General features: G+C 34.7%; 4 protein-coding genes and 1 pseudogene across 6 annotated transcripts; 4 read left to right on the top strand and 1 right to left on the bottom strand.

Annotated features, from left to right (window-relative positions):
* Nucleotides 1-4,924: 4,924 nt before the first annotated feature.
* On the bottom strand, nt 4,925-6,187 carry LOC108824168 (gamma carbonic anhydrase-like 1, mitochondrial; annotated as a pseudogene).
* A 756-nt stretch (nt 6,188-6,943) lies between these two features.
* LOC108823329 (CBS domain-containing protein CBSCBSPB1) lies at nt 6,944-10,665 on the top strand. Of its 2 annotated transcripts, none has more exons than XM_018596507.2 (15): nt 6,944-7,228; nt 7,328-7,464; nt 7,617-7,791; nt 7,873-8,005; nt 8,097-8,267; nt 8,360-8,438; nt 8,572-8,685; nt 9,019-9,085; nt 9,246-9,351; nt 9,446-9,504; nt 9,595-9,704; nt 9,799-9,914; nt 9,993-10,081; nt 10,162-10,251; nt 10,332-10,665. In XM_018596507.2, the coding sequence occupies exons 2-15, from the start codon at nt 7,331-7,333 to the stop codon at nt 10,518-10,520; spliced, it is 1,632 nt and encodes a 543-aa protein (XP_018452009.1). In that variant the 5' UTR covers nt 6,944-7,228; nt 7,328-7,330; the 3' UTR covers nt 10,521-10,665. The 2 variants fall into 2 exon arrangements, with proteins under 2 accessions (XP_018452009.1, XP_018452010.1); XM_018596508.2 differs by having other exon boundaries at nt 7,325-7,464.
* A 617-nt stretch (nt 10,666-11,282) lies between these two features.
* On the top strand, nt 11,283-12,902 carry LOC108824428 (uncharacterized). 2 transcript variants are annotated; one of them, XM_018597856.2, is made up of 6 exons: nt 11,283-11,507; nt 11,822-11,867; nt 12,102-12,216; nt 12,347-12,414; nt 12,492-12,592; nt 12,728-12,902. In XM_018597856.2, the coding sequence occupies exons 1-6, from the start codon at nt 11,388-11,390 to the stop codon at nt 12,761-12,763; spliced, it is 486 nt and encodes a 161-aa protein (XP_018453358.1). In that variant the 5' UTR covers nt 11,283-11,387; the 3' UTR covers nt 12,764-12,902. The 2 variants fall into 2 exon arrangements, with proteins under 2 accessions (XP_018453358.1, XP_018453359.1); XM_018597857.2 differs by having other exon boundaries at nt 11,285-11,507; nt 12,489-12,592.
* A 3,532-nt stretch (nt 12,903-16,434) lies between these two features.
* On the top strand, nt 16,435-18,102 carry LOC108825449 (cytochrome P450 94B1). The gene has a single exon (XM_018598735.2). It carries the CDS (start codon nt 16,460-16,462, stop codon nt 17,981-17,983), a length of 1,524 nt encoding a protein of 507 aa, XP_018454237.1. The 5' UTR covers nt 16,435-16,459; the 3' UTR covers nt 17,984-18,102.
* A 5,175-nt stretch (nt 18,103-23,277) lies between these two features.
* On the top strand, nt 23,278-26,542 carry LOC108828442 (probable inactive leucine-rich repeat receptor-like protein kinase At3g03770). Its single transcript, XM_018602140.2, has 7 exons — nt 23,278-23,436; nt 23,562-24,691; nt 24,783-24,919; nt 24,986-25,229; nt 25,326-25,537; nt 26,043-26,171; nt 26,262-26,542. The coding sequence occupies exons 2-7, from the start codon at nt 23,590-23,592 to the stop codon at nt 26,466-26,468; spliced, it is 2,031 nt and encodes a 676-aa protein (XP_018457642.1). The 5' UTR covers nt 23,278-23,436; nt 23,562-23,589; the 3' UTR covers nt 26,469-26,542.
* The last annotated feature ends 41 nt before the right edge of the window (nt 26,543-26,583 follow it).

Raw genomic sequence — 26,583 nt, 5'->3', positions numbered from 1 at the left:
TAATGATATGAAAAATAACAGTGGTCCTCTCTCGATTTCCAGAGAACTCTTCACTGTGCATTTTTTCCTTACTCTCAAATTAAAATTTACCAGTCTTCACTTACTTTTATGTACCGACAGTTCATTAAAGTGCCTCATTTACGGAAACTAATAGAATATAATGCATGTTGTTAGCATGAGGTGATTCATGGCGAAGTGAACAACCACACGGTGCTCATGATAACAGCTACATATGGCAAAACTTAAAAAAAAAAATGATAAACAAATTAATTTATTCATTATTCTTACGTGTGATAACTAAAACATCAAACATTTATAGTCAAAGAGAATATTATTTAAAATATAACAAAATCTTCTCAGTTTGTAAAGAATGAATATTTTGTCATTTCAAAATGTACCATGGCTAGCTATGTGACTGTCTAGAATCATAACGACGATACTAGCTCGAACCGAGCGTTCATTATTACAAGCTGAATAAGCCTATAAATTAACACCGTGACACACGAGTTAGTGTTTTTGTTTTGGTGGAGTAAATTGCGTTACATAAAAGTAAGTGAAAGTTGTTAATTGTTTAATAGTCAAATAAGTGAAAATGTAATGATTTTTTTGTCCAAATCTAACTATAGCATTAATACTATAACAATTACAAATGTAGCTAGCGTACTATATTTGGCCAAGTTAGTTGTAATTCGCAAATACTGTGACTTCGAGGGTCTCAGTGCCCGCAGTTTTATTCAACCTGTTCGACTTTATAATAATCAAGCCCACTGAAAATGTGTTAATCTGTTACGTAATTACATCCACGATATAGTTTCAACGTGGTTAATTAGTCAGCTGTACACCTTAGCTCGAGCGTCTTGACTTTGAGAAGTGATCGAGAGAATAGTATCACCTCAATCTCCCATGCAGTGCATGCTGACGTGGCGCCAAGTAAGCTTCACACGTGTGATGCAGGAACTTTGGATCGCACTTGAGGACAAACTTTTGTACTATCGAGGCTTACACATGGAACTTGCCGACTTGGATTCCTTCTGTTTTCGCAGACTTGAAAAGATTATCTATCTCTTTTTTTTCACTAGGTAACTTTCTTTTTTGAAGAGAGAAGCGAGAGAGAAAGTTAGAGAGAGAAGTGTCGGTGGCCCCGACGTCCGGTGGCGCGTCCGCGCGTATGCCGACGTCGGTGGCTCACCTTTTTTCAATTAAAATTCAGTTCTCCGCTGCGGATTTCGATCTTCGGTTTCTTCCGATATATCGTCGGTTCTGGGTTAGGGTTTTGCGTCGAGAGGGTTCGATCCATACGGTTCTCTTTTCGGAGGCAAAGTATCTTCCTCTGGATCCGTGGTGAGGGTGATGACCGGTTAATCGAAGCGGCAGTTGGCTTGTGAGTCCACTGGTTGTTTCCGGGGGGTAGAGGTTCTCTCAGCTCTGCGACCGTCGGTCTTGTTTCCGGAAGACGGTGGTTCCGCTAGCACCGTCATCGTCGGCTCCTGTTCCCAGGAGACGGTGGCTCAGTAAGCATCGCTCTCTTCGGTTTGGTATTTATTTTTTAGTTTAATTTACTGTATTTTTTTTTCGTTTTCCTCTATGAAATCCGTTTTCTTCAACCTCCAAAGATACTCCGCCTTTTGATCTCTCACCTGGAATCGCTTCGTGAACAACGGTGGTGATGAATCAATTGTTGTCGGTTTTCTCTAGAGACTTCATAGGTTTTAGTTGGTTTGTGAGGATCTGTCGGTTTGGGTTACGGACAAGATCGCGATGATCGTTGATGCTCTCCGATAAAGGATCACAGGCGTAGAAGATCGTGCGGTGGCGAGTGGGAGTTAGTGCGACGGTGTGCCGCGGAGAAACCTAGATCGGTCGCGCAGTGGCGAGCTAGGGTTTCCAACTCGAGTTTGGTTGGGCTTGGACGTGAGGCCCGTTTATTTGTTTGGGTTTGTAGTTGGGCCGGTTCTTTGGGCATTTTTGATGTTGTATCTTTGTGGGCTTTGACTTTTTTTATAAAAATCGTTCGACGGAAAAAAAAAAAGCTTATGTATCAGACTTTGTTTTCGCTTTAGAATGAATATTATCTAATGAAAAGATTATCTATCTTTAATACGTTTATTTCTTTTTATTTCTTTTCCATTTATAATCCACAGTGATGTTTTTTTTTGTTTTTGAAAAAGGGTTTTCATATCCACAATGATATATGTGTGAAATAACAGAGCAGTAGATCCCGTGAAATGGAAATACGTTACAAAATAAAACACTGTTGAAACAATTACATATGGTACGTTAGTATACATAAATTTATAAAAATTTAGCTTTAAATCGTACTAGATTTTGACCCGCCCGATCGGGTGGATATTTATTTTATGTTTTTAGTTTTTAATATTAAATGGTATATTTGTAATATTTAAATATAAATTTAGATTGAAAATTAATCTTTAAAGTTATAATAAAAATTAAAATTTTAATTAAACATTTTGATATAAATTTTAAATTTCCAAATTAAAATAATATAGAAGTGGGTCATAATTTTTTCCAATTAAAAAATCTTAGCATCTCTCAAAAACAAAAAAAAAAATTATAAATACATAAAATATACAAACATATTTGGAACTATAATTTCTATTAATATAAATTTGTTGAAAAAAATATATTGTGCTGTTTTTGTTTATTTCTAGAGCTTCTTGACCCGTGACCATATAACTATTTTGCTTTCACTTTAAATTTTTTCTCTATACTAATAGTATACTATATATATATTTGTAAATTAAAATGTATTACATAATTGTTAATGCATAACTGTTAATATAACATTTTAAAACATAACAACTTTATTTATTACTTTAAAATAATTATATTTTTATTTAATCGTTTATTATATCATAATGTATCATATAAATACATCTTATATTTATAACTAATTCGACTTATATTATGAAAGCATTATGCTAATAATATATGAATAAACTATTTTATATTTTATTTATATGTTATATAAATTGATTATGATGTGTGATTTTTATTTTATTATTTATTACTAATAAATATTAAAAATATTTAATATGTTAATACGAAATATATTAGGAATTCTATTTTGGTTAATATTTTATTAAGAAAGTCTATTATTTAAATTAGGAAATACATTAAATGCTTAAATCTATCATTTAAATTAGGAAAATACAATTATACTTAGATATAGCTTCATTAATACTTCAATGGCATGACAATGTAAATATAGTGGAAAACTAAGGGTTAATCTAATTTTGTACTCCACTTTTAATAGATTAGATTGGTATAAAATACACACAAAAGTCACGAGAACATCTATCAATACCCCACATTTGTATGAGTAGGACCGGTATGATTAATATTTTATAACCGGTTTGATGAAATAGAATTGTTATGTTACAATTTGAGATTTTGTCGCCCCTTTAATAGCAGTGATATAGATGATGAATCTGGTAAAAATTAATTGCAGTGAAAATTAAATCCAAGAGCTGACAGAGACACGTCAGAAATAATAATGACGTAACGACCGTTTTTGTTGGCGTTTGTTTTTTTCTTTCCCCACATCATTCTTGCGCTGTGCCCACCTCGAACTTAACGGCGTTAGTTGTTGGTAATATCAGCCTAACATAAGATAACTGTAACACCCAAAGTAACTGGACTGTGGTAACCGGTAAGAAAATCTTCGATAATCTACTGCACCTAGAGCTAGAGACTATTTACGGAGTAGCTTGAGCTTATTACTATATTCTTTATATGGATTTTCTTTACTATAGATAGTCACGTAGACAAATTAAAGAGGGTTAACAATAAAATGTGGTTTCGCAGTCTTAATAAGTTAATAACTATAGAATCACATGGTGATTTAATGTATGATGTTAAAGTTACAGGAAAGCGGATATCAACTCACATCACATAGCAAACTTTTGAACGCTAGAAAAATTATATAACTAAAAAGCTTGGTATATGCTAATGATTTATGTGTTGTTAACAAATATTTTTCACCCAAACCCCTTTATGTTTATTATAGGGGGAGAAATAAACCATTTAATAACCAATTAGCACCAATCAAGTTTAGTTAACTAATAACTACTTATCTTAACTAATTTGTAGTTGAAATCAACTAAAAATATCTAGAACATTAAAAAGTACTATAGATGTTTTGAGTTTTATAATCACAACTTTATTTTTTCATTACCAAGTCATAAACAAAAGTATCAGACATTTGACAGTGTGGAGCATAAATCATAATACATTCGCAAGTGTGGAGCATAAATCAAACTTTAGTAATAAATATGCATACACTAAAGTTGTTTACAGCATAATCGGATTTGAAGTTAGATAAATACAAAGAAAGACTACCACCATTCCACATGTACACCAACGAGGCTGGTCTCTTTTTCATAACGCCTTTTAGAAGAAGAAAAAACAATACACCCTAAGAAAACTTCAAATATCAAAATAATGAAACAGGTGTTGAGATTGGACAAAAGATTCTTCGTCTATTCAGGAAAAGAAAGATAAGACTTAAAAGATATAATGAACAAAACCAAAACACTTTGTGTCTACATCTAAAACGAGTACATTGTGACATATTAAAAGATAAGATCTCCTATCGCATTGTTTTGTGGGTTTCTTTTTTTTTTCTTTTGCCAATAATGTCCGAATCAGTTAGCATCAGTGGTCGAATATGCTTCCTACAAGCCACTATAACACTTCCAAATTTTCTCAAGAGTATTGATTCGTGGAGCTCGAGTAAGCATCAATGGACCAACATTTGTCGATGTCAATAGAAGAATGTGGTGGTTGTTCATGAGCTGCTACTACTACTACTACTACTGGAGTGTTCAAACATGCAACACATATAAGACTACAACTAGAGCTAAGGAGGGGCAATAGCTTTTGATTTGCTTGCCCAGAGACAACAAAACCAGAAGTAGTCGCCCTTATCATTCATTTTATCGCAGCCAAAATCAGTTTTATAATTGAATTTAACAAAGAAACCAAAACGAGAAGACAAATATTGGAATGTTTCGATGCTCTTCAGCTAATAATAGAAGCTTCTAGGGACTCTCTAAACATTGATTCCAAGGGACTTCTTGAACTTCTCTACCTCTAAGTAGACAGTGGAGTAAGGCAAGAACTCAGAGAAGTAATCTCCACTTAAGTGGTTGATGGCTACAGCGAGTTTCGGGATCTCTAAGGTTTCTTCGTTAGTTAGGGTTCTTATGAACCTTGCTGGATTGCCTCCCCACAGTTCACCTGATGGGATCCTTCTTCCCGGTGGTACAACCGAACCAGCTTCCAGGATTGAGCGGGTCTCCACCAACGAACCTTCCATTAGTATTGAGTGTTGCCCGATGATACACTCTGGTTCGATGGTACATGATCTCAGAAGACTGTATGGCACCCACTGTCACGTACCTGTCGATCAATGTCTCTGCTGGTAATCCTGTAAAATCAAAATAGACGGTAAGTCGGTAAACGTAATGAATGCCTAGGCACTAATCCTCTATATATCGCCTAAAGACCGCGTAATTTTTTTTTTTTTGAAAATTGGTTTTATCAATAGGACCCAAACATGATTGAATATACACTCTTAGGTATGTTGAATGATATATATAACTCAATGTTTTCTACTGCTATGATCCACCACGTGTGCTAATCTACTTAGTTCTCAATGCTAAGCTCAAGCACATATCATCAGCAAGATTCTAGATTCCTACCTCTCACATACACAGCCACGACGAATCTAAACCACTCAGTCTATCCTACATAACATATTATATTGATTCCATACATTAGATAATCAGAACACAGTTGTCCGAAAACACGGATGGAACAACAAACGCGACATGGACAACACACCGTTCCTGTACATTCGAGCAGAACCCGAGGGTGATTTTGTTGAGGTCGCCGCGCAAAACGGCGCCGTTCCAGACGGAGGAGCCGTCCCAGACTGTGACCTGACCGGCTAATACAACGTTAGGTGCCACGTAGGCATCAACTGCTACCTTGGGAAGCCACTGTCCCAAGGGAATGATCTGTCTCTGTCCTCTGTAGTCCCATTTCACACGATCCGGCGACGGAGACACCGTTAGTTTTGGCTTCGGCGCCTCAGTCTTCAATGCGACTGGATCAGGTTGGAAGCTAAACCTCTTCGAGAGATTCGAGCTATTGAAGTCGCCATTGGTGTGGATTTTGGATTCTTCACGGATTGGCGATGCCGAAAGAGAGAGAGAGAGAGAGAGAGAGAGAGAGAGATTCAGATAAAATTGAACAAAATATAAATTGGGCCTTAATGGACCTAATTGTATTAAGGCTCAATTGTAGCAGATACGGGTGTCGTTGTATAAACTCTTAATCATTCAGGTTAGTCGTTTTAATCATTATGAAGCCCATTACTAACAGCACAGCGTCATTTTGTGGAAACTTAATCATGGTTGTCTTAATTCCCTCCCACAAATTAAGACAAGTGATTGCATTTCATTTATGTCTTTAATAATAATATTTGTTTAACTAATATTTTTTTGAAATAAATACAATTTAAGCATTTCATAATTAATATCATTGTTAAAATAGATATAAATTGTATTTGAATTTTAAAATGACATTTTGTATTAAAGAAAGTGTGGAAGTAACAATCCTTAATAAAAATTCGAGGAGTTAATTTATTATTTGTATAAATGTAAAAAATAACTTTAAATTCTTGACTACTTAAAGAAAGAAAAGAGTAAACAAAATCCAATCACAAAAAAAAAGAGACAAAATCCAGAAAGTATTTACTGGTGTGTAATAGTGACATAAATAAACAATGACAATAAACCCTATGCAAAATGGGAAACAAATCGCTGATACACACTGGTCACTAATCTTCAAATCTCGAGGATACACTTGTAAATGACCAAAAAAATCAATACACTGTACAAAATAAAAACGAGCGATCGACCAATTAGCAAAAGCATCGGAGGCAAAGAATCCGATCGAGAGAGAGAGAGAGAGAGACGAAAACAAAAAGAAAGTTTTTTTTGTTTTACAGAAAAATCACAAAAGTTTTCTTTCATTTTCCTCCCATCACTTTCCCGGTGAGGAGGAATCGTCGTTTCTCTCTTGCCATCATCCTCCCCCCACCGAACAATCGAGAAAGAGTCATCCTCCGCCACGGAACTAATTATCCCAAACTCCATTAAAGCTTCTTTCGATAGTTGACCCCCGACGACGAATTCGCCTGGTAATACACACACACTTTTGATTGATTCCACGAACTTAATCAAATCTAGATTGTCGTAAGCGTTGACGATTTCAACAAACCTTTTGAATTACAAAGTAGAAAATGGCTAGCGAAGGCGGTCCTTCGAGACGGAGCTTCTCCGTAACGACTTCCTCACTCCACGGGAAGAAGAAATCCATGGAAATCGGAGGTCCCGGCACTGCCCGGAGATCTCTCACTGTTTCGCGTTCCCCTTTGTAAGTTGTAATATCTCCCTCTCAATCCATAAAACGTTTAGTTTTTGTAATATTTGGTTTCTTATTGGTTCCTTTAGAAGCAATTAAAACTATTCCTATGTCTGATTTAGATTTAGCTTTTTCATATCGTTTGGATATTTTTTGGAGCTCAGGGGTTTAATAACCGGCGGAGAGCGAACTGTTAAGCGCTTAAGGCTATCCAAAGCCATTACTGTTCCCGCAACCACTACCATATATGATGCTTGCAAAAACATGGCTTCACGTAAGGTCGATGCCTTGTTGTTGACTGACTCTAACGAAATGCTTTGTGGCATTCTTACTGACAAGGTAACAAATCTCACTATCAACTGCGCCAAGAAATGTTTAAAAACCACTTTATGTTCTAATGAATGTGTGTCTCTTTTTCAGGATATAGCCACAAGAGTGATCTCGAAGGAAGTTAATGTGGAGGAAACTCCCGTGTCCGAGGTTATGACTCGGAAGCCCATGTTTGTTCTTTCCGAGACACTTGCTGTTGATGCTCTTCAGAAGATGGTCCTAGGTTTGTTGGTGTTTTAGAGGAACATCATTCTTTATTTTTCTAATCCTTGCGTGCGTATGGATCCTTAATGAGGCTTTAATTAACCCTGCAGGAAAATTCAGACATCTGCCTGTTGTTGAAAATGGCGAAGTGATTGCTTTACTAGATATAGCCAAGTGTCTTTATGATGCGATTGCTCGTATGGAGAGGGCTGCTGAGAAAGGTAAGGCAATAGCTGCTGCCGTTGAAGGTGTTGAGAGAAGTTGGGGAACTAACACTTCAGGTCGGCGGAGGAACTGAACCCTTTCTTCTCTTTTTCTCTTGGCTAATCTTTTCAGAGTTTTGAATTTGTGGTATGTTGATTCTTTCATGTAGTTCACAACACTTTCATTGAAACGCTACGAGACCGGATGTTTAGACCTTCTTTATCTACAATTATACCTGATGATACAAAGTAGGTAATCTCTTACTTTTTTTTTTTTTTTTGTTTCTAATTAAATTCTCATTACAACAATCTTTAGTGTCTTTTTTTTTTCTTTGCTACCTATCAGTTATGTTGTTTTAAGTTATCACTGGTTTTTGTTCAGGGTTTTGAAAGTCGCACCAGACGATACAGTGCTGACTGTAGCAAAGAAGATGGTTGAACTACATTCAAGCTGTGCAGTCGTGATGATCGAGGACAAGCTTAGAGGGATATTTACGTGAGTTCTCTTTTCTGAAAGCTTTGGAAGTTTTGCTTTAACATTTTATATCCCTTTCTCAGCTCAATAGGTTCTACCAACTTCCGTTAAGATACTATAATATAAGCTAGCTGATAAGAATCTCCTAGCTTCTTCCTCCAAAGAACTATATAGAAAACTGGAACAGTAGGGTTTATTCGAGTGACACAACTCAAACAAACTAAACTGCCTGATACCCATCAGTTCTGGTTAATTATGTATTCATTTGGATTCTTGATTATGCTGTGACTGAACTCATTTATCTTCCTTGTACTTATACTAACGTCTAAAATTTTGTTTTTGTCTGTTATATAGTTCCAAGGATATACTGATGCGGGTTGTGGCTGAAAATCGTCCTCCATCTGAGACCACAATGGAACAAGTATGATTACGATATTCCATTTTTTTTTGGTCAAGAGGATTAAGAGATTAGTCTCCTCTTGAACTTTCCAGTTCTTAAGTTTTGGACTAAATTTTCAACCGTCTTAGATTCCTATTTCCTGTTAAGTTTTAATCGTTTGTTCTTATTGGTGAATATATAGGTTATGACTCAGAATCCAGAATCTACGTCAGTTGACACACCAATCGTTGAAGCTCTGCACATCATGCACGAGGGAAAATTTCTACACCTTCCTGTTACAGACCAAGGTAAAAGTTCTGTTTGCATTTTGGATTGCAAGTCTTGAGAAAAACTAAATGGCAAAACCGTATGTAAATAACAAAAAGGGTTTCCTGATTGCAGATGGAGATGTAGTTGCAGTTGTCGATGTAATCAATGTAACGCACGCTGCTGTCGCCACAGTAAGTCTCGTATTTTGAAACTTATTCTATAAAGTGTTTTGATTATGACAAATCCACTGATCTCTCATAGTTATTTTTTGATGTGATCAGGCTGGAACTACTGCTGGAATAGGTAACGAGGCGACGAACACAATGATGCAGAAGTTTTGGGATTCAGCAATGGCATTGTCTCCTAATGAAGAAGACGAGGACACGAGAAGGTCACTACTCTTACTCTCTTAAACCGCTAAACATGTTTTGTTTTTCGAATTGAGTTTAGTTTTTTGCTGACTTAGGAAAACAATTATTTTACAGTGAAAGCTCTTTAAAAGTTGCTTCTGAAGCTGAGACAGGAAAGTCTTCACCTTTGCCAAATACATTTTCTTTCAAGATCGAAGACAAGAAGCACAGAATGCACAGATTCATAAGTGGTAAAGTCTTTGTTCATCAAACAGTTTTGCTATTGTGTGTGTGTGTGTACTCACATGGTATTGGTTCTTAAATTACAGACACTCGTAGTTTGACAGAAGTGGTAACCGCGATCCTTCAGAGACTAGGGGATGATATCGATCCAGACAACAACATACCCCAAATTTTTGTAAGTATATAACCTTTTCACAAAAGAACGATGCAAATCTTTTTTCCGAAATGTTTATAAATGGTGGTTTTAATCTGCAGTATGAAGACGAAGACCACGATAAAGTGTTGTTGGCTTCAGATAGTGACCTTCAAGCAGCCATAGATCATGCAAAATCAATTGGCTGGAAGGTAAAGTTAGATATATAAAATGAAAATCTTAACGAGATGTTTGGTATCTGAATCTGATTGGATCGTTAAATAAATTGCAGAGCCTGAGATTGCATTTAGATGATTCAAGAAAAGGTAAAGGAAGAAGAAGAAGAGCAACGGTTTCAGCAGAAGCAATGGAGTATGTAGAGAGAGACGGTTGGGGTGCTACTTACAGTGGAGTAGCGGCTGGTGCAGCATTAGTAGCTGGTCTTGGTTTTATGGCTTATCTCAAGAGAGCCGGACAGTGACTTTCTCAAAGAGACGATCAAATTCTCTTACAGATCGATATACAACCAAAAAAAAGTGTGTGATTCAAGAGTAAACAGACAGGTTTTGAAGTTTTTGTCTGAAATATTTATATATACAAAAGGCTTAGCACCTTGTCTAAACTGATCACGTCATTGTCAAATAAGGAAAAAAAAAACTCAAAAGAGAACAAGGGCTTTGCCATGTGGAGATAATCTGCTATAAGTTCTCGAAACTTGTCGATAAAGTTCTTTGACATGAACGTTCTTCTTTGCAATCTCCTGGATTTAATAACGTTCAACGCTTTAATACAGATCAGTGACAGACAGAGTCTACTCAACTTTGTTCTCATGGTTCTAGAACCGCTTAAGCTAATGTTTGCCTGTCTGAGACTCAATGCTTGCTCCTCCAGCTTATTGATCTCTTTTCACTTTTCAGGAGTTTCTAAACCATTTTTCCATTTCAGATGCTTTTTGCCTGTGACAGATTAACAAGAATATTTGCAAATAGAGCTTCGCTTGGATCAAGCTTGTGATTGTTACTCTACTGATTAGTCTCAAGAAGCTAGTCAAATATTTAGTAACACTATTATATTGTTCATTACCTTCTTTGAATGAATGCTATGAGCTATAGAATTTAATAAGGCCCATCGGGAAAATTTATAACAATATATCGTGATGCAATAACAAGGATATAAACTAGGCCCAGCAAGGGCCCATATCGCTTGGTAACACACAATCGGCTGGCGTCTTCTTCTTCTTTTTATTTGGTACCGCTTTGCAGTTTTTCATTGTCGATCTCTCTTTTCTACTACTCTCGCTTGGTGTGTGTCTTTTGGATTGGGGTTTATCAGTAGTGGTTAGGCAACAATGGAGGCGTCATCATCTTCTCGGTCATCGGAATCTTCTGCTGATGAAACTGCTTCCAAGTTCCTTTCCGACCTTCCGTCCCGCGGTTTCTTATCTTCTACCGTCGTCCCCTCCAATCCGGTAAGCTGACTGCAAATTTAAGTTAACCATTTTGGAAAGTGATTAGCTTTGATATAGACAAAACAGATCTTACCCCACTCATTCCTATGCAAAAAAAAAACAGATCACTTGATTTTTGAGTCTGTAGAGAATTGTACGGTATGGAGTCTTGTCTGAAAGGTTGATTTGTGCATTTATATTTATATATGCTTCAGTGTGTAATAGAATTGTGTGATTCAGAAAAAAAAACATATGTTAATAGAGGTCATTGAGTGTTTTTTTCTTCAAAATTCAATCTTCAATAACCTTATTTTGTTTGCAAAAATAAATTGCAGGGAAGCTTGCGGGTGTACGTATGTGACCATGACACATCTCCCCCTGGTATCTCTTTTTATCTTTTAACCTCCCTTTTAACTTCTTTTTTTTGTTGAGTTGTTTCTAAGAAGACAGTTTCTTAGCAGCAATCTCGCAAACATATACACTTTTAAAAGTAATTACAACTTGCGGATTATTATTTTCAGAATAAGCTGTGTGTATTATATCTTTCCTGTGTATTTTGTTTTAACTGTCTGACTTAAAAAAAAAATCCTAACTTGCTGATGGGGATATATCCAGAAGGGCAGGTTATCAAGACAAACCAGCAAAACATACTAATCAGATCCCTCTTGCTAAAGAAGCAAAAAGGAGAATCTAGTTCCAAAGGAACTCCTGAAGATGGTCCTAAAAAGAGGTAACCCACCACACTCGACCACCTCTCATACTCTGTTACGAGAGAAGAATTGTTTAATCCGCTCCTAATTGTTGCAGTAATAATGGTTTGTTGATCTTTTATTCCTTTTTTTTTTTTTTGTTAATGCTAGGACTGCAAATAAGGCTCTGGACGACAGAAGCTCAGCTAAAAGACCTGCTACTCTTGTATCCAGACAAGGTTTTAGCTTGTTTCATTTTTCAAGCATTAAGGTCTCATGACTTTATATAACAATTGTTTATTTTTCTGCACAGAAGGATCAAGCAGTCGTTCAGGAGAAAAAGACTTTCAGTCTTTGACTGTGGAGAAGCTCCGTGCCCTTCTCAAGGAGAAAGGTCTTCCAACAAAAGGAAGAAAGGCAAGTCAACCACATTTGTCAATTGCTATTTGATTCAAATCTCCATTATATGATGTTTTTGCTTCCGGTTGGTTTATCTTTTTATTTTACATTGTTTCGTTGATCGAGTAATGAACTTGATTGGTCCTCTCGCAGGATGAGCTCATTGCACGTCTGAAGAGTGCCAGCTGAAGATTGAGAAAACGCTCAGTTTAATGTATGTATCTTTAGACGTTTCGAATAGTCTAAACAGTGATGGCAAGCATGGTTGTTGTTGTTGATACAGATCCTTTTGGATAAATTATGAAAATCTAGTTCTGGTTTTGAGATCTTTTTATCGAAGATTTTGGTGGCTTTTGGAACTCATCTTGTCAGGGCTTACATCGAGTTTTATTACACTGGTTTCATCGTTTGGCCTGCAAACCAAACTAGAATCAGACCGTAGTGGTCGGTATAGACCAAATGTATAATGGAACTGCTTTTTGGTTAATGGAAAGGTTGTCTATTTACGGTCGCTTTTTGGGCTTCTATCGCATTATTCAATGATTAAATGTTTTAAAAACATAAGATATGTAGAAATATAAAAGATGGTTGTAACAAAAATGCTCTTAATTTTATAATTTAGAAGCTATATAACTTTGTTTAAGTTCTATGAGTGATCATTTAGGTCTTGCGGAGTTTTAATGAAGTTGCACAGATCATAGCTAAAACATGATTGTTTTTTTTACCGAAATATAACAAGTTGACTAGCATTTTCAAAAATATTTGTAATCAAAAACATCTGGGTTTAGGATTTAGTAATGATTGTTTAGAGTTTAGTATTTAAGGGATGGAATTAGATTTATAATTTTTCATAAATAATTATTAAACATTTAGAAATAATTAAGAGTGTTAGTTAATTTTTCATTATAAATTTAGACTATTTATGAAAATAATAAATTAAAAAAAATGTGATACTAAAAGTCTATGTGAAAATTGGGAATTTCTCTATTTTCTAATTCATTTATATTTGTCTTCCAAGAGGATTAATTATCTCTTTATTTGTTTTGAATTTGTGTTTTCTTTCGACTTATATGAAATATGTTATTTTGTTGACTAACTAAAGGATTTAGACATTTATGCTTTAGCATTTACTGCTTGTAAACTTGAGAATTAGATTCTAAAATATTTTATTAATAAGGCATGCTATATTTTGTTCATTTTGATTTAATATTAGTCTGTTTTCATTGCGCTTTATGGTTTATTCAACTTTTTATTATAATAAGTTATATTTCTAGTATCAATTACAAAAAAAAAGTTAAAGAAAAAACAAAAATTAGTGTGATTCAAAATCATGAGCCTCTTTGGACGGTGAAAATGACACAATGAACTTGTGAGATCAGAGAATGGAGATAAAGCCATTTAAAGACAAATAATGTCCGTCAAACCAAAGCAAGAAGGGAGTGATCTTGGAGATACACATCTGGACAATTTTCTGATAAGTATTGAGTGGAGACTTGTCGTAATTGTTATGACATTGTTATTAATGGACCCAAACTAAACGGCGGTCTTTTCTAGCCACAACCTGAGTGGCTCACATCAATCTTCCATATGAATTAATCATCATTTGGTTATAGTTTTTCATTTTTTCCATATTATACGACGATACAAATAATTTCAATTCATATTTTTGTAACAGAAATAATTTTCATTCATGCACTTGTAACTCTTATTATATACTATACAAAAATCTATATTCTCATGAGTCATGCCATGTACATAAATAATATGGTGTAACAGACATGAAAATGTAAGATGCATACATATAGTCAATAAAATGTTCCAGCTTTTTAAATATAAGTTTAGCTTTTTTCACCAAGGTTATTAATTGCTGTCAAATAAGAATTAGGTTTGTTTGTGAAATAAATAAAAAATATAAATATATTATTAGTTAGTACAAACCAGGATGGTAGATGTTTTCTATTAAGAAAATATGTAACTATATGAAAAATCTAAATAACTGTTGAAGTGTTGATGAATTTCGGAAACACGAGCTTGAAAAGAAGTCAGTGGAACTAGTTCCGACTTTCTCTTGATGAGATAAACTCAACTTTCAAACCACGAGAACCACGTGCACATAAAATAGTAATAATGAGTTGGATAACTAGTAGTCACAAAAGTGTTTATTTATTGTTTTTCTTCATACAGTTGAAATATCTTGCAATTATTCGTTGTAAATTTCGGCCGAGTAATTTCATCAACGTCTTCATTCTTATATTGGCAAATTCACGAACAGTCGACCAAACCAACACTTTTGTCTAATGTCTAAACAAAACTATATGTCATTAGCTAATTCTGATGCTTTTTAAAAAAAATGAAAACCCAAAGGTTTTATTCGTTCAATTCTGAATCTGAATTTCGCCTAGAAAATAGAATCCTTATATCATAAGAATAAATTATTTTAGTTTAGTCTCGGATGGTATATATGAACTGTAACTACAGACCAATTGAACAATGTACTAATTAAACAAATGTTTCTTGCACATCAAATAATTATATTCTTAATATTCCCTTGATTTTAACAAATCTCCAGGATTCCCTAAGAATCAAAGTTCATTATTTGACAAAACAGACAGATCATTCATTTATGTTATCACTGTGCTGGACTTGACTAATGATTATAATACTAGACTACTAGTAGGTTTGTATCACCAGTAACAAAAAGAAAAGAAGAAGTAGGTTTGTATCAAATTAGGTTATCGAGATTCTTAAAGAATATATATAGTACTAATCCAGTTTGGCCAATTGATTTTATTCATTTCTCTTGATACATGTTTATATATATGTAACCAACAACCTTACCCTCTTAGATTAAATTTTATTTTGACATCATATTTTAGAGACTAATCTGAGACGAGAGACAACTGAAATCGGTTGACAAAAGTGCCTAATAAATTTATTATTACATATTAATCATGATTTCAGTAATTATAAAACAAAATAAAGTCTTAAAGAAAAACAAACCAATTGTTTTGCTTTTTCAAAGTCTGACTCTGAGCCGTGTCTATATTTTCTTATTATATTTCGGCTGGAGATTTGGCAACCAGGCAGAGCGGGAAGTAGTACTGGTCTGTCCTTGTCCACATCTGTATCTCATTTAGGTCAATGAGATTGGTTGCACAAAAAAAGGTCAATGAGATTGTTTTTTTTTATTTGACTAAATGAGATTGTATTGTTGCGTCGACATGTATTAATACATGTTTCAATATTTCATTATCAGTTGGATACTTATTACTTAGGTTTATTCGTTGCAGCTATTCAAGCAGATACAACTTTTGATCAAGTTAAGCTCTTTTTCAATGCACAGATTAAATTCCGGCTGGAGATTTGGCAACCAGGCAGTGCGGGAAGTACTGGCCTGTCCTTGTCCACATCTATATCTCATTTTTCTCATTTAGGTCAATGAAATTGTATTGTTGCGTCGACATATATTTATATATTTCAATTTTTATCATTATTTCAATACTTATTACTTTTTAAGTTTATTCGTTGCAGCTATACAAGATACAACTTTTTGATCACTTTAAGCTTTTTTTTTCTTTTGAACACACACACATATATATATATAGCTAAAAATACAAATATATAATTTTTGTCAAAAAAAAATACAAATATATAATAAATGAGTAATGCAAAGACTGAAAGAACACAATAAGTTAAAGAAATGAAATTATTCATTTTTTATTAGGTCGTTCGGTGGACTGATATGGTCGGAGCCACAACTTGTGTTCCGTATAGATTATTGTCTCATCCTATACACCGTAAATATAGTTCCTATAAATAACAGGAGCACTCACATCAAGAAAACATAATTCAAACTACCAAAAGAAGAAACAAAGAACTCCAAAAATGGAAATTCTCATTACATCTTTCTTCCTATTTCTAATATTAGGGCTTATCCTAATCTTCTCATTTTCAACAAAAGCTCTAGAGAAAACACATACCATATCCTCCTCCAAGCCGACGTCGTATCCACTCATTGGCTCTATCCTCTCCTTCAACAAGAACCGCCACCGTCTTCTCCAATGGTACACCGATCTCCTCCGTCTCTCTCCCTCTCAGACCATCACCATCGACCTCCTCTTCAACCGCCGCACCATTGTCACGGCCAACCCGGAAAACGTCGAGCACATTCTCAAAACGAACTTTTCTAACTTCCCTAAAGGCAAGCCTTTCACCGAACTCCTCGGAGACCTACTCGGCGGCGGAATCTTTAACTCGGACGGCGAGCAATGGAGCTCGCAGCGTAAACTCGCCAGCCACGAGTTTACAATGCGTTCTCTCAGAGAGTTTACTTTCGAGATCCTCCGTGAAGAAGTCGAAAACCGCCTCGTCCCAGTGCTTTCCTCAGCCGCGAACTACGACGGAGGAGGGACGGTGGATCTTCAGGAGATTCTAAAACGTTTTGCTTTCGATGTGGTTTGTAAAGTCTCATTGGGTTGGGATCCGGATTGTTTGGACTTAACCCGACCCGTTCCAGCTTTGGTCGAGGCGTTTGATGTAGCGGCGGCGATAAGCGCTCGCCGCGCGACGGAGCCGGTTAACGCCGTGTGGAAGCTTAAGCGTTTGTTGAACGTAGGGAGCGAAAGGAGGCTTAGAGAAGCGATTAAGACTGTACACGTGTCTGTCTCCGAGATCATACGTGCCAAGAAGAAGAGTCTCGCTATAGGTGGTGACGTGTCAGACAAGCAGGACCTCTTGTCGAGGTTTCTCGCAGCCGGGCTTGGCGAGGAAGCTGTTAGAGACTCCGTGATCAGCTTCATCATGGCGGGAAGGGACACAACGTCGGCGGCAATGACGTGGCTGTTCTGGTTGTTGAGTGAAAATGATGACGTGAAGAACAAGATTCTCGAAGAAGTGAGGAACAAGGGATCTTTAGGGTTGGGATTTGAGGATTTGAGAGAGATGAGTTACACGAAAGCTTGTCTATGCGAAGCAATGAGGCTTTACCCACCAGTGGCGTGGGACTCAAAGCATGCAGCAGACGACGACGTTTTACCAGACGGGACACGTGTTAGAAAAGGAGACAAAGTTACTTATTTTCCTTACGGTATGGGAAGGATGGAGAGAGTGTGGGGTCAAGACTGGGACGAGTTTAAACCGAACCGATGGTTTGAGGAAGAGCCAAATTACGGTACAAAACCGGTTTTGAGAAGTGTGAGCTCGTTCAAGTTTCCGGTTTTCCAAGCTGGACCAAGGATTTGCATAGGGAAAGAAATGGCGTTTACGCAGATGAAATACGTGGTTGGTTCTGTTTTGAGTCGGTTTGAGATTATACCGGTTAGTAAGAACCGGCCAATATTTGTTCCTCTCCTTACGGCTCACATGGCTGGTGGGTTAAAGGTGAAGATCAAGAGGAGAGAGCATAAATAATTTCCGTTTTTAATCATCTCAATTATTCATGTCCTTATAGAATATCCAGCGAATATGTAAAATGTGCGGCTTATACATTAAATTGAATTAGTATATGTATATGTATGATTCATAGTTTCACACAGATTGCTTGTGAATAGCAAAATATATAAAATAGTATAGTTAAGTCTTATCGAAGTTGAATATATTAATCAGTTTGATAGACATATGTGAACATATATCTGAAATACTTTTTAAAATATATCCCCTGCATGATTGGCTACTAATCAAGAACTATAATTTAAATTTAAATTTCAGAATGAATGATATACAGTGAGTGCTGATTTGTGCATGATGATGTTCAACTTGCTGTAAATTAGGTTTAGTCTAAAATATTGATTTTGTTATGATTCACTGGTCACGTTTTGATAAAGTTATTACACCTTTAATTTCCTAAATAAAATTGTGTTTGAGCGGCTTGATTATATTTCTTCTATGAATAAATAGAAGATAATTTCCTGTAAACAAACACACCAACAAACCTTCAGACATGAACCATTCCCTCCACACATCTATTCTTAAATTAGTGATCGTATGTTTAATGTTAAATAGTTTCAAAATAAAATATTTTATAAACAATGAATGTGATATTATCTAACAATTTTGAAAGGATTAAAAGATTATTAACTATGGTAATATAGGATTGTATAAAGAGTGGTGGTCGATTAAGCATGAAAACATAGAAGTTGTCATCTCTTCGGCATCTCTATCGAATTTGATCTAATCTCAGCTCTCCTCACTACGTAATTCTCCGATCGGTGGCGCCAAACGGTGTCGTAACAGATCCATCACGTAGGCTTCTCCCTACAGCTCGACAGGCCCAATACTAGGCCCACTAAATAATAATTGTGCATTTTTATTCATCCAGGCCAACTTTACGAGAGAACCGGCTTGAAATTAGATCAGTGTTGGTTTATAAGTATTAAACCATTCGCTAACGCAATTAAATGGAACCTAACCGGTTTGGTGTGGTGGTGAGTGGAAACTCTCTGCGATTCATTCCGATATCATCTGATTCCACCTCCTTCTTCTTCGATTTAGACTTTACGATTCTTAAAAAGTTACATCTCTCATCTTACGAAAGCGAGCATCTTCATCATGTAAGTTTCTACTAGGGTTTTGTCTCCTTCCTTTGTTGTGTGGCTGCGTTTACACTACTTGTTAACTAAAACTCCGTTTGTGCTCTTTTGGTGTGAGTAAAGGCACTCATCGTATAACAACGAGGCACTGACTACCAATTCCATCTACCTGCAGCTCTGCCTGGGAGTAGGTTGAAGCACAGACCCAAGTTTCTGAGCAAATGATAATTGTGGACACTGGAGATAGTGTGGACATTACCATGTTTTAAAGACGATGAAACTAGCGTAAAAAGGCCATCGTAGAGCACCTAAATATAAATTAATATTTGTTCTTTTTTTTGTCAATGAAATTGATATTTATTCATAATACAGTGTTTCTGATTTTTACAAAGTTTTTCTTTTCTGTAATAAACTGTGGGGAACCAATTAATTTTGTGTTGTACAGATAATAATAGAAAGCTTCGAAGTTCCAAGTAGCTAATAAGCGACTCGTTAATGGTCATTGGTCAGAGATATCTACTACTAAATTAAAGTCAAAGTCAATCTTCACATTCTTATTAAAAATATATCTCATTGTAAATTTTGTTGCTGAAAACTTTTCACGGTTGTGTGGAGTAACTTATAAGATACACCAAAGTTTAAACTTTTAAAACATAAACTAGATCTTAACCCGCCCGACTGGGCGGGTCTTTTTTTATGATATATATAAAATTATGAAAAACATAAGGTTAGAGGGTACAACTTCTACTACTTATAGTTTACTGTCGTAAATAATATTAGAGGCTGATCTACGTATCTGTGTGGATATTGGGCGGGTCTTTTTTATGATATATATAGATATATAAACATTTCAGAACTTTAAATTAATTAAACGAAATTGTATTGCTTTTGTTTATTTTTTAAACTTTGTATTTCGTAATTGTATTATGTAATCACGTACTTCCTTGAAATATTGGGAGCAAAAGGAAAAATATATTGAATGTGTCTGACAGTTTATTTATACAGAACTCATAATAGTTTTAAATCTTACCATGCGTATTAAATGTATATTTATTTAGTTTCAAATATTTGAGAAATATAACATTATAAGGAAATGAAAAAAATTGTAAATCATATTTGGTTACCACGGTCTCTCCTAAAAAAATCAACTTGTATTGATGCGCAATTGGTTGATACTGTCTAAAAGCAGCCAAAACTTTAAAAGTGTCGATAGTCTTCCCCTCTCCAACTGGTAAACCACATTGCATATGATAAATCTGATTTTTTTTGGCACGCAGTTGCAATCTTTACACCCTATAAACAGAAAAAAAAAAACAGATTTATAAAACAGTAGAATAGAAAAAAATTTATAAAACCTTAAATAAACGAAAAGTACAGATTAACTCAAGGTTTTTCTATATTTTTCTTTTTATAGTTAATATATTATTATATAATAATGTTAATTCATTTATTAATCCGCGGTACACTCGCAATCCACGGTTTATCAGATGACTCGGTGATTTGGAAAGTCATTCAGTTCAATGTCCAAATCAGGTTTGAAAACATTGATGAAAATATAACGTGATTTGACTGCAATTGATTTTCTAGTATGAAATCTCACTATAGATATTTATATACTTAAAATATAATAGAGAAAGAAAAAAATCTTAGGACTTTATTTAAAATATACTCCTTAATCAAGGGTAGTTATTGTCAAAGATAATTATATAAACAAATGTGAAAATATGTTAAAGATATCACATGTAGATATTTGAGTAGTTTAGATTATGGGGCAAATATATTGAAATAATATATAGGAATTGTAATAATTGAGAAAATAGATATCTTTTATGATTATAGGGATTTAAATGGTAATGATAATAAAATAAAAAAATAATTCAGTTTGAAAATATATTATTTGTTGACGAAAAAAAGATTTTACTTGTTGAAAAGATTTAATTTTTTTATGTAGAAAAACAATTTTCAGAACTAAATAATGAAATGTTTATATTTTAAAATATTAAAGTGTAGAAAATATACCAAGAAAATCTGGAAAGAATAAATTACATATATACCTTCACATCTATCTTATTAAAGTAGATTTTTTTTTTATTAAATTAGAATTTTGATTGACAAATAATTCTTTTCTCGAGAGTAGCTTCCAACAAAATTTTGATTTACAAATTTTGTTATAAATATTAAAATATTACATTAAAAATTATAAATTTTGAATTGATTATATAACTGAGTTTTGATATAAGAAATCTCACTATTGATATTTATATATTAAAATTTAAAATTGAAAAAAAAATTGTAGGTTCCAACAGCTTTTGATTTGAAAATCCCCTGGTGATATAATAATATTAACTATATTTTGATTTAAAAATATTTAAATACTAAAAAAATTATATTAGACAGAAAAATTATATCGTGAGTTGTTTGATCAAAGGTCAACACTGATCCTATATTAGTTGTCGACGTTAAACTATTTCCTATAAATTGGTTTTTTAGTTACTATGATATTTATTAATAGTTAGTTTTTGAACGAATGATGCAATAATACATTTCCACATAAGGAATGTTAATATAGATTAAGGCAATTATTAGTTCCTACATTTATTGAGACTGATTAATTTCTATAATCACTGAGTATTGTTACCATTTAAATTGTTTTTGAATTATAGATAAATCATGATAAAATCTCGGTAGGTTGATTAATAGTATTGATTAATATGTTATTCAAGTTTCCAATCAATAATTTTTTTTATTCTTATCCTTGTTACCAAACAAAAGCTTAAAGTACTTCTACTTTAATAAGATAGATGAAAATATGATAGAAAGCTATCACATTTATTTACCTCATACATACGCAAAAGGCTCCATTATTTTCCGACAGTTATATACACTAATTAATACTGTATGAAAATCACGTCAATTATAGATATTTTATAGTAATAGACGAATGAAAATTAATGTGCATAAAGTTATTATATCCAAATCTATTGATTGAAAAACTACAAAATAGCACATCAATCGTATCAAACTACAAAGTGCATTGCTGCAGTCAGATAATCCCTCCGTTTCAATATAATTGATGTTTTAGAAGGATAATTTTGTTTTGAAATTTTGAAATTAGATGGAGTTTTGAAATTTTAAAGTTAACTTTAACTTTATTGGAAATTGTTCAACCAATTAGATTTTACTGTCTTTTTATTATTGGTTAATTGATTCTAAAGTAATATTTTTAAAATATTTTTTTAAAAAAATTTAGTTTTCTTAATCTTTGTGCAAGAAGTCAAAACATCAAGTATTATGAAACAGATGGATTATTTTTTTTATAAATCAAAGGCAACTCATCACACACACAAACACATCACAATCGGTTGTCATCATTTGATTTCTAATAATGAGATAATGTGTAGTGTGGATAGAAGACTGAACAAGGAACACATACTCTGACTTTTAAACACTCGAATTAGAAGTACTCCAGGGACAGGCTGTGTAGCAAACAAACAAAGTAACTCAATTCCCTATGCCTCCTCAACTAATTCATTTAAAACTTCACCCACCACTTTTAAGTTCTAACCAAGAGAAAAAAACAAATATCATTAATTGACTAAAACCATCTTTGAGAAGTTTTGTGGTTATATTTTATTCAGTTTAAATGTTTGTAGTACTTCATTTGTCATTTATTTTGATAATAGCATTTAAATTCTCTGTATAATTTATTACCATTTTTCATTACAAAAAAGAGAAGAGGATAAATCATATTAAAATGTCTTTGTTAGTGAACTATGTATGACGCCACATTTAACATCTTCTCCTTTGGTTTCTTCCGGAATGGCTTGGTCCCAATTATATCCATACAAATACAAAAGCTTATGTACTAAATGTCCAAAAATAATGTTATCTCGATATCAAATACAAAAACCATTATTATAAGTACACTTGTTTAAATAATTGTATACATTATGGAGAAAGATTTGTCTTTTTACTTTTATATTTTACTAACAAATAATAAATTAAATAAAGTCCCTTTCTTTAGGTAACCCCACCGAAATTTAACTCATGCATATTGAAAAGAAAGATTCTTGAATATAATACTATAGCTACTACTATACTCTCTCACTAAACAAACCCTGAACAAATACTCTGTTTCTCTCTCTCTCTCTCTCTCATTCACGCGTTAAAGATTCTTGCTTTTTAATCTTCTTTCTTCGACCAAAAAAAAAAAAAATCTTCTTTCTTACACGATCACTAGTATGTGTCGGTGACTGAAAGTGTCTTACTCTCTTTTCTCCTCTGAATCATCGATATGCTCTGTTCTTTTAACCTTTGAAACGTTTAAAGTTTAAGGTAACTACTCTGTTCTTGTTCTGTATATTGATAAGCTCTGTTTCTCAAGATTACTCTGTTTTTTTTTTGTGCTTTTGCGTTTTTAATCTCTGAAGCGTCTTGTCTGTGTTACTATTTTATTGCAGATCTTGTCTGAAACACGAGAACTGACAAATGGGTTTCTTTAAATTCATCTTCTTGTTATCTCTCCTATGGAGTTTCTACAGTCTAGGCTCATCTCAGCTCCAAGCTTCACAAGCACAAGTCCTGCTCCAGCTGAAAAAGCACTTGGAATATCCAAAACAGCTCGAGTCTTGGTACGATCACAAGACCAGTTTCTGCTACTTACAACCATCACAATCCATGAACATCACTTGTTTCTCTAACTCGGTCACAGAGCTGAACATCTACGGCGACAAATCATCAGAAAAGACCAGAAGATTTGAGGGTTTTGCTGTCCCAAACGTGACCTTGTCTGAAAGATTCTCTATTGAGTCCTTTGTCACTACACTGTCAAGGCTAAAGTCACTGAGGGTTCTCACTTTGGCTTCTTTAGGGATTTGGGGTCACCTCCCTGAGAAACTTCATAGGTTAACTTCACTTGAGTATTTGGATTTGAGCAATAACTTTCTGTTTGGTTCAGTACCACCGAAGTTGGCTGAAATGGTGAAGCTTGAAACTTTTAGGTTTGATCATAACTTCTTCAATGGCACGTTACCTAGCTGGTTTGATTCATTTGCAAATCTCAAGGTTCTTAGCTTTAAGAGCAATGAGCTCTTTGGTGAGCTGCATTCTTCATTACTCACGTTGTCTACGCTCGAGTATATCGATTTGAGGGCTAACTCTCTGAGTGGTTCACTTCCTGGTGATCTGAAATGTGGAAGCAAACTCTGGTTTGTAGACATTTCAGACAACAAGTTAACCGGAAACGTCCCTCGTTGCTTGAGCGGCAAGCAAGTGAGAGTCAATGGTAACTGTTTGTCTCTAGAGAAACAGCAGCATCCAGTATCATTTTGTGTTAAAGAAGTTCGCGCTGAGGAACATGCTGAAGCTGAAGCTGAGGCTGAGGCTGCAAATAGACCAGGAGAAGGAGGATGGAAGAAAGGAGCTTTGGTTGGTCTGATCATTGGTGTATCAATGGCTGCATTGGTTCTACTCTGCGGTGTGTTCATATTACTTAGAAGAAAAGGAGTCACAAAGAGGCATATGAGTCATAAGACAGTTCAAGATAGTCGCCCATCCATTGGATTCTCCTCTGAGATACTCTCCAATGCAAGTAAGATTTAAGATTTTCGAAGAAAACATCCATATGCATTGTGATAGAGAGGCTTACAACTCTTTTGTTTGTATGTTGTGATTTCGATTAGGGTACATTTCTGAAACAGCAAAGATTGGGACAGAGGATTTACCGGTATGCAGACAGTTTACCTTAGAAGAGATAGTTCAAGCTACAAAGAACTTTGACAAAACTGCTGTTCTCGGTGAAAGTTCCTTATATGGCACGGTAAGTTTCATGACATCTTTAGTGTTCTCACCATCATCAATCTTGATTCTTAGACTTGCTTTTCAGCTTTACAAAGGAACTCTTGAGAATGGAACTAAAGTGGCTATAAGATGTTTGCCTTCATCAAAGAAATACTCAATAAGGAATCTAAAACTGCGGCTAGACTTGCTTGCCAAGCTTAGACACCCAAACCTCGTTTGCTTGTTGGGTCATTGCATAGACTGTGGTGGAAAAGATGATTACAGTGTTGAGAAAGTCTTCCTGATTTATGAGTACATTCCAAATGGGAACTTCCAATCTTGTCTCTCAGGTTTGGTCTTGCTCAGAACTCAAATCTTTGTTGTTTTCTAGACAAAAACAAAAAGATAATAGATTTCTGACAAAACATTTGTTGGTTTTTGAGCAGATGATAGTTGGGGTAAGTCTATGAACTGGTCAGAGAGGCTGACTGTTCTTACAGGTGTTGCAAAGGCTGTCCATTATCTTCACACCGGAGTTATTCCTGGATTCTTTAGTAATAGACTCAAGACTAACAATGTCTTGCTTAACCAGCACCGGTTTGCTAAGCTGAGTGATTATGGGTTGTCCATTGTCTCTGAAGCAACCAGACATAACACAGTTAAGCTCGTTACTCTAATCTTCTGTTTCTGTTCTAAACCGGAGTAAACACCCATAGAGAAATCACTTGGGTGTTATGCTTCTCTTCTTGTTTTTGCTAACCGGTTTTGTAAACTGAAACCAAGACTAGTTTAGCTGCAATTAGTGAGCTTAGTGGTTCTGTTTCTGTTCTGAACCGGTTTTATCCGGACTAAATCACTTGTTGCTATGCTTCCCTTCTTGTTTTTTTTTATCTTTTCTGTTAACCGGTTTTGTAAATTGTAACCAAGACTAGTTTAGCTGCAATTAGTGAGCTTAGTGGTACTATTTCTGTTCTGAACCGGTTTTATCCGGACTAAACCACTTGTTGCTATGCTTCCTTTCTTGTTTTTGATGTTTTCTTGTTAACCGGTTTTGTAAACTGTAACCAAGACTAGTTTAACTGCATGTGTGAGCTTAGTGGTTCTGATCTTAACATGGCAAAACCTAATACTTGTCACTCACGTTAACAACTTTTCTTGATCAGGAAATAGCAAAATCATGGCAAATGTCAAGGTTAGAAGACGATGTCTACAGTTTCGGATTGATTCTTCTACAAGCTATCGTTGGACCATCTGTTTCAGCAAGAGAAGAAGCGTTTCTTAGAGATGAATTGGTACGAGGTTCTTTCACTAGATCATATACTATAAACCTTGTACTTGTATAAAGAAAGGGTTGTGATCTTTATCCCTGCTTTGTGTTTCAGGCATCGTTGGAGAGTGAGGAAGGAAGGAGGAGAATGGTGAATCCGACAGTACAAGCTACTTGTCGGAACGGATCTTTGATAAGAGTGATAACTCTTATGAACAAATGTGTTTCGCCTGAATCGTTAAGCCGACCATCTTTTGAAGATATCTTGTGGAACTTGCAGTATGCTTCTCAGTTGCAGTCTGAAGATGGTGAACAGTATTAATGTACATAATCTTATTCTCTGTTCTTACTTATGAAAAAAATGAAAAACTTTGACATGCTTCATAGATTTGTGTATTGTGTGTATGGAGATCCCCTATTATTTATGGAACGATTAA

Source organism: Raphanus sativus, chromosome 9 (assembly GCF_000801105.2).
Source record: "Raphanus sativus cultivar WK10039 chromosome 9, ASM80110v3, whole genome shotgun sequence".
NCBI lineage: Eukaryota > Viridiplantae > Streptophyta > Magnoliopsida > Brassicales > Brassicaceae > Raphanus > Raphanus sativus.
This window is presented reverse-complemented; position numbering and strand designations above follow the sequence as displayed.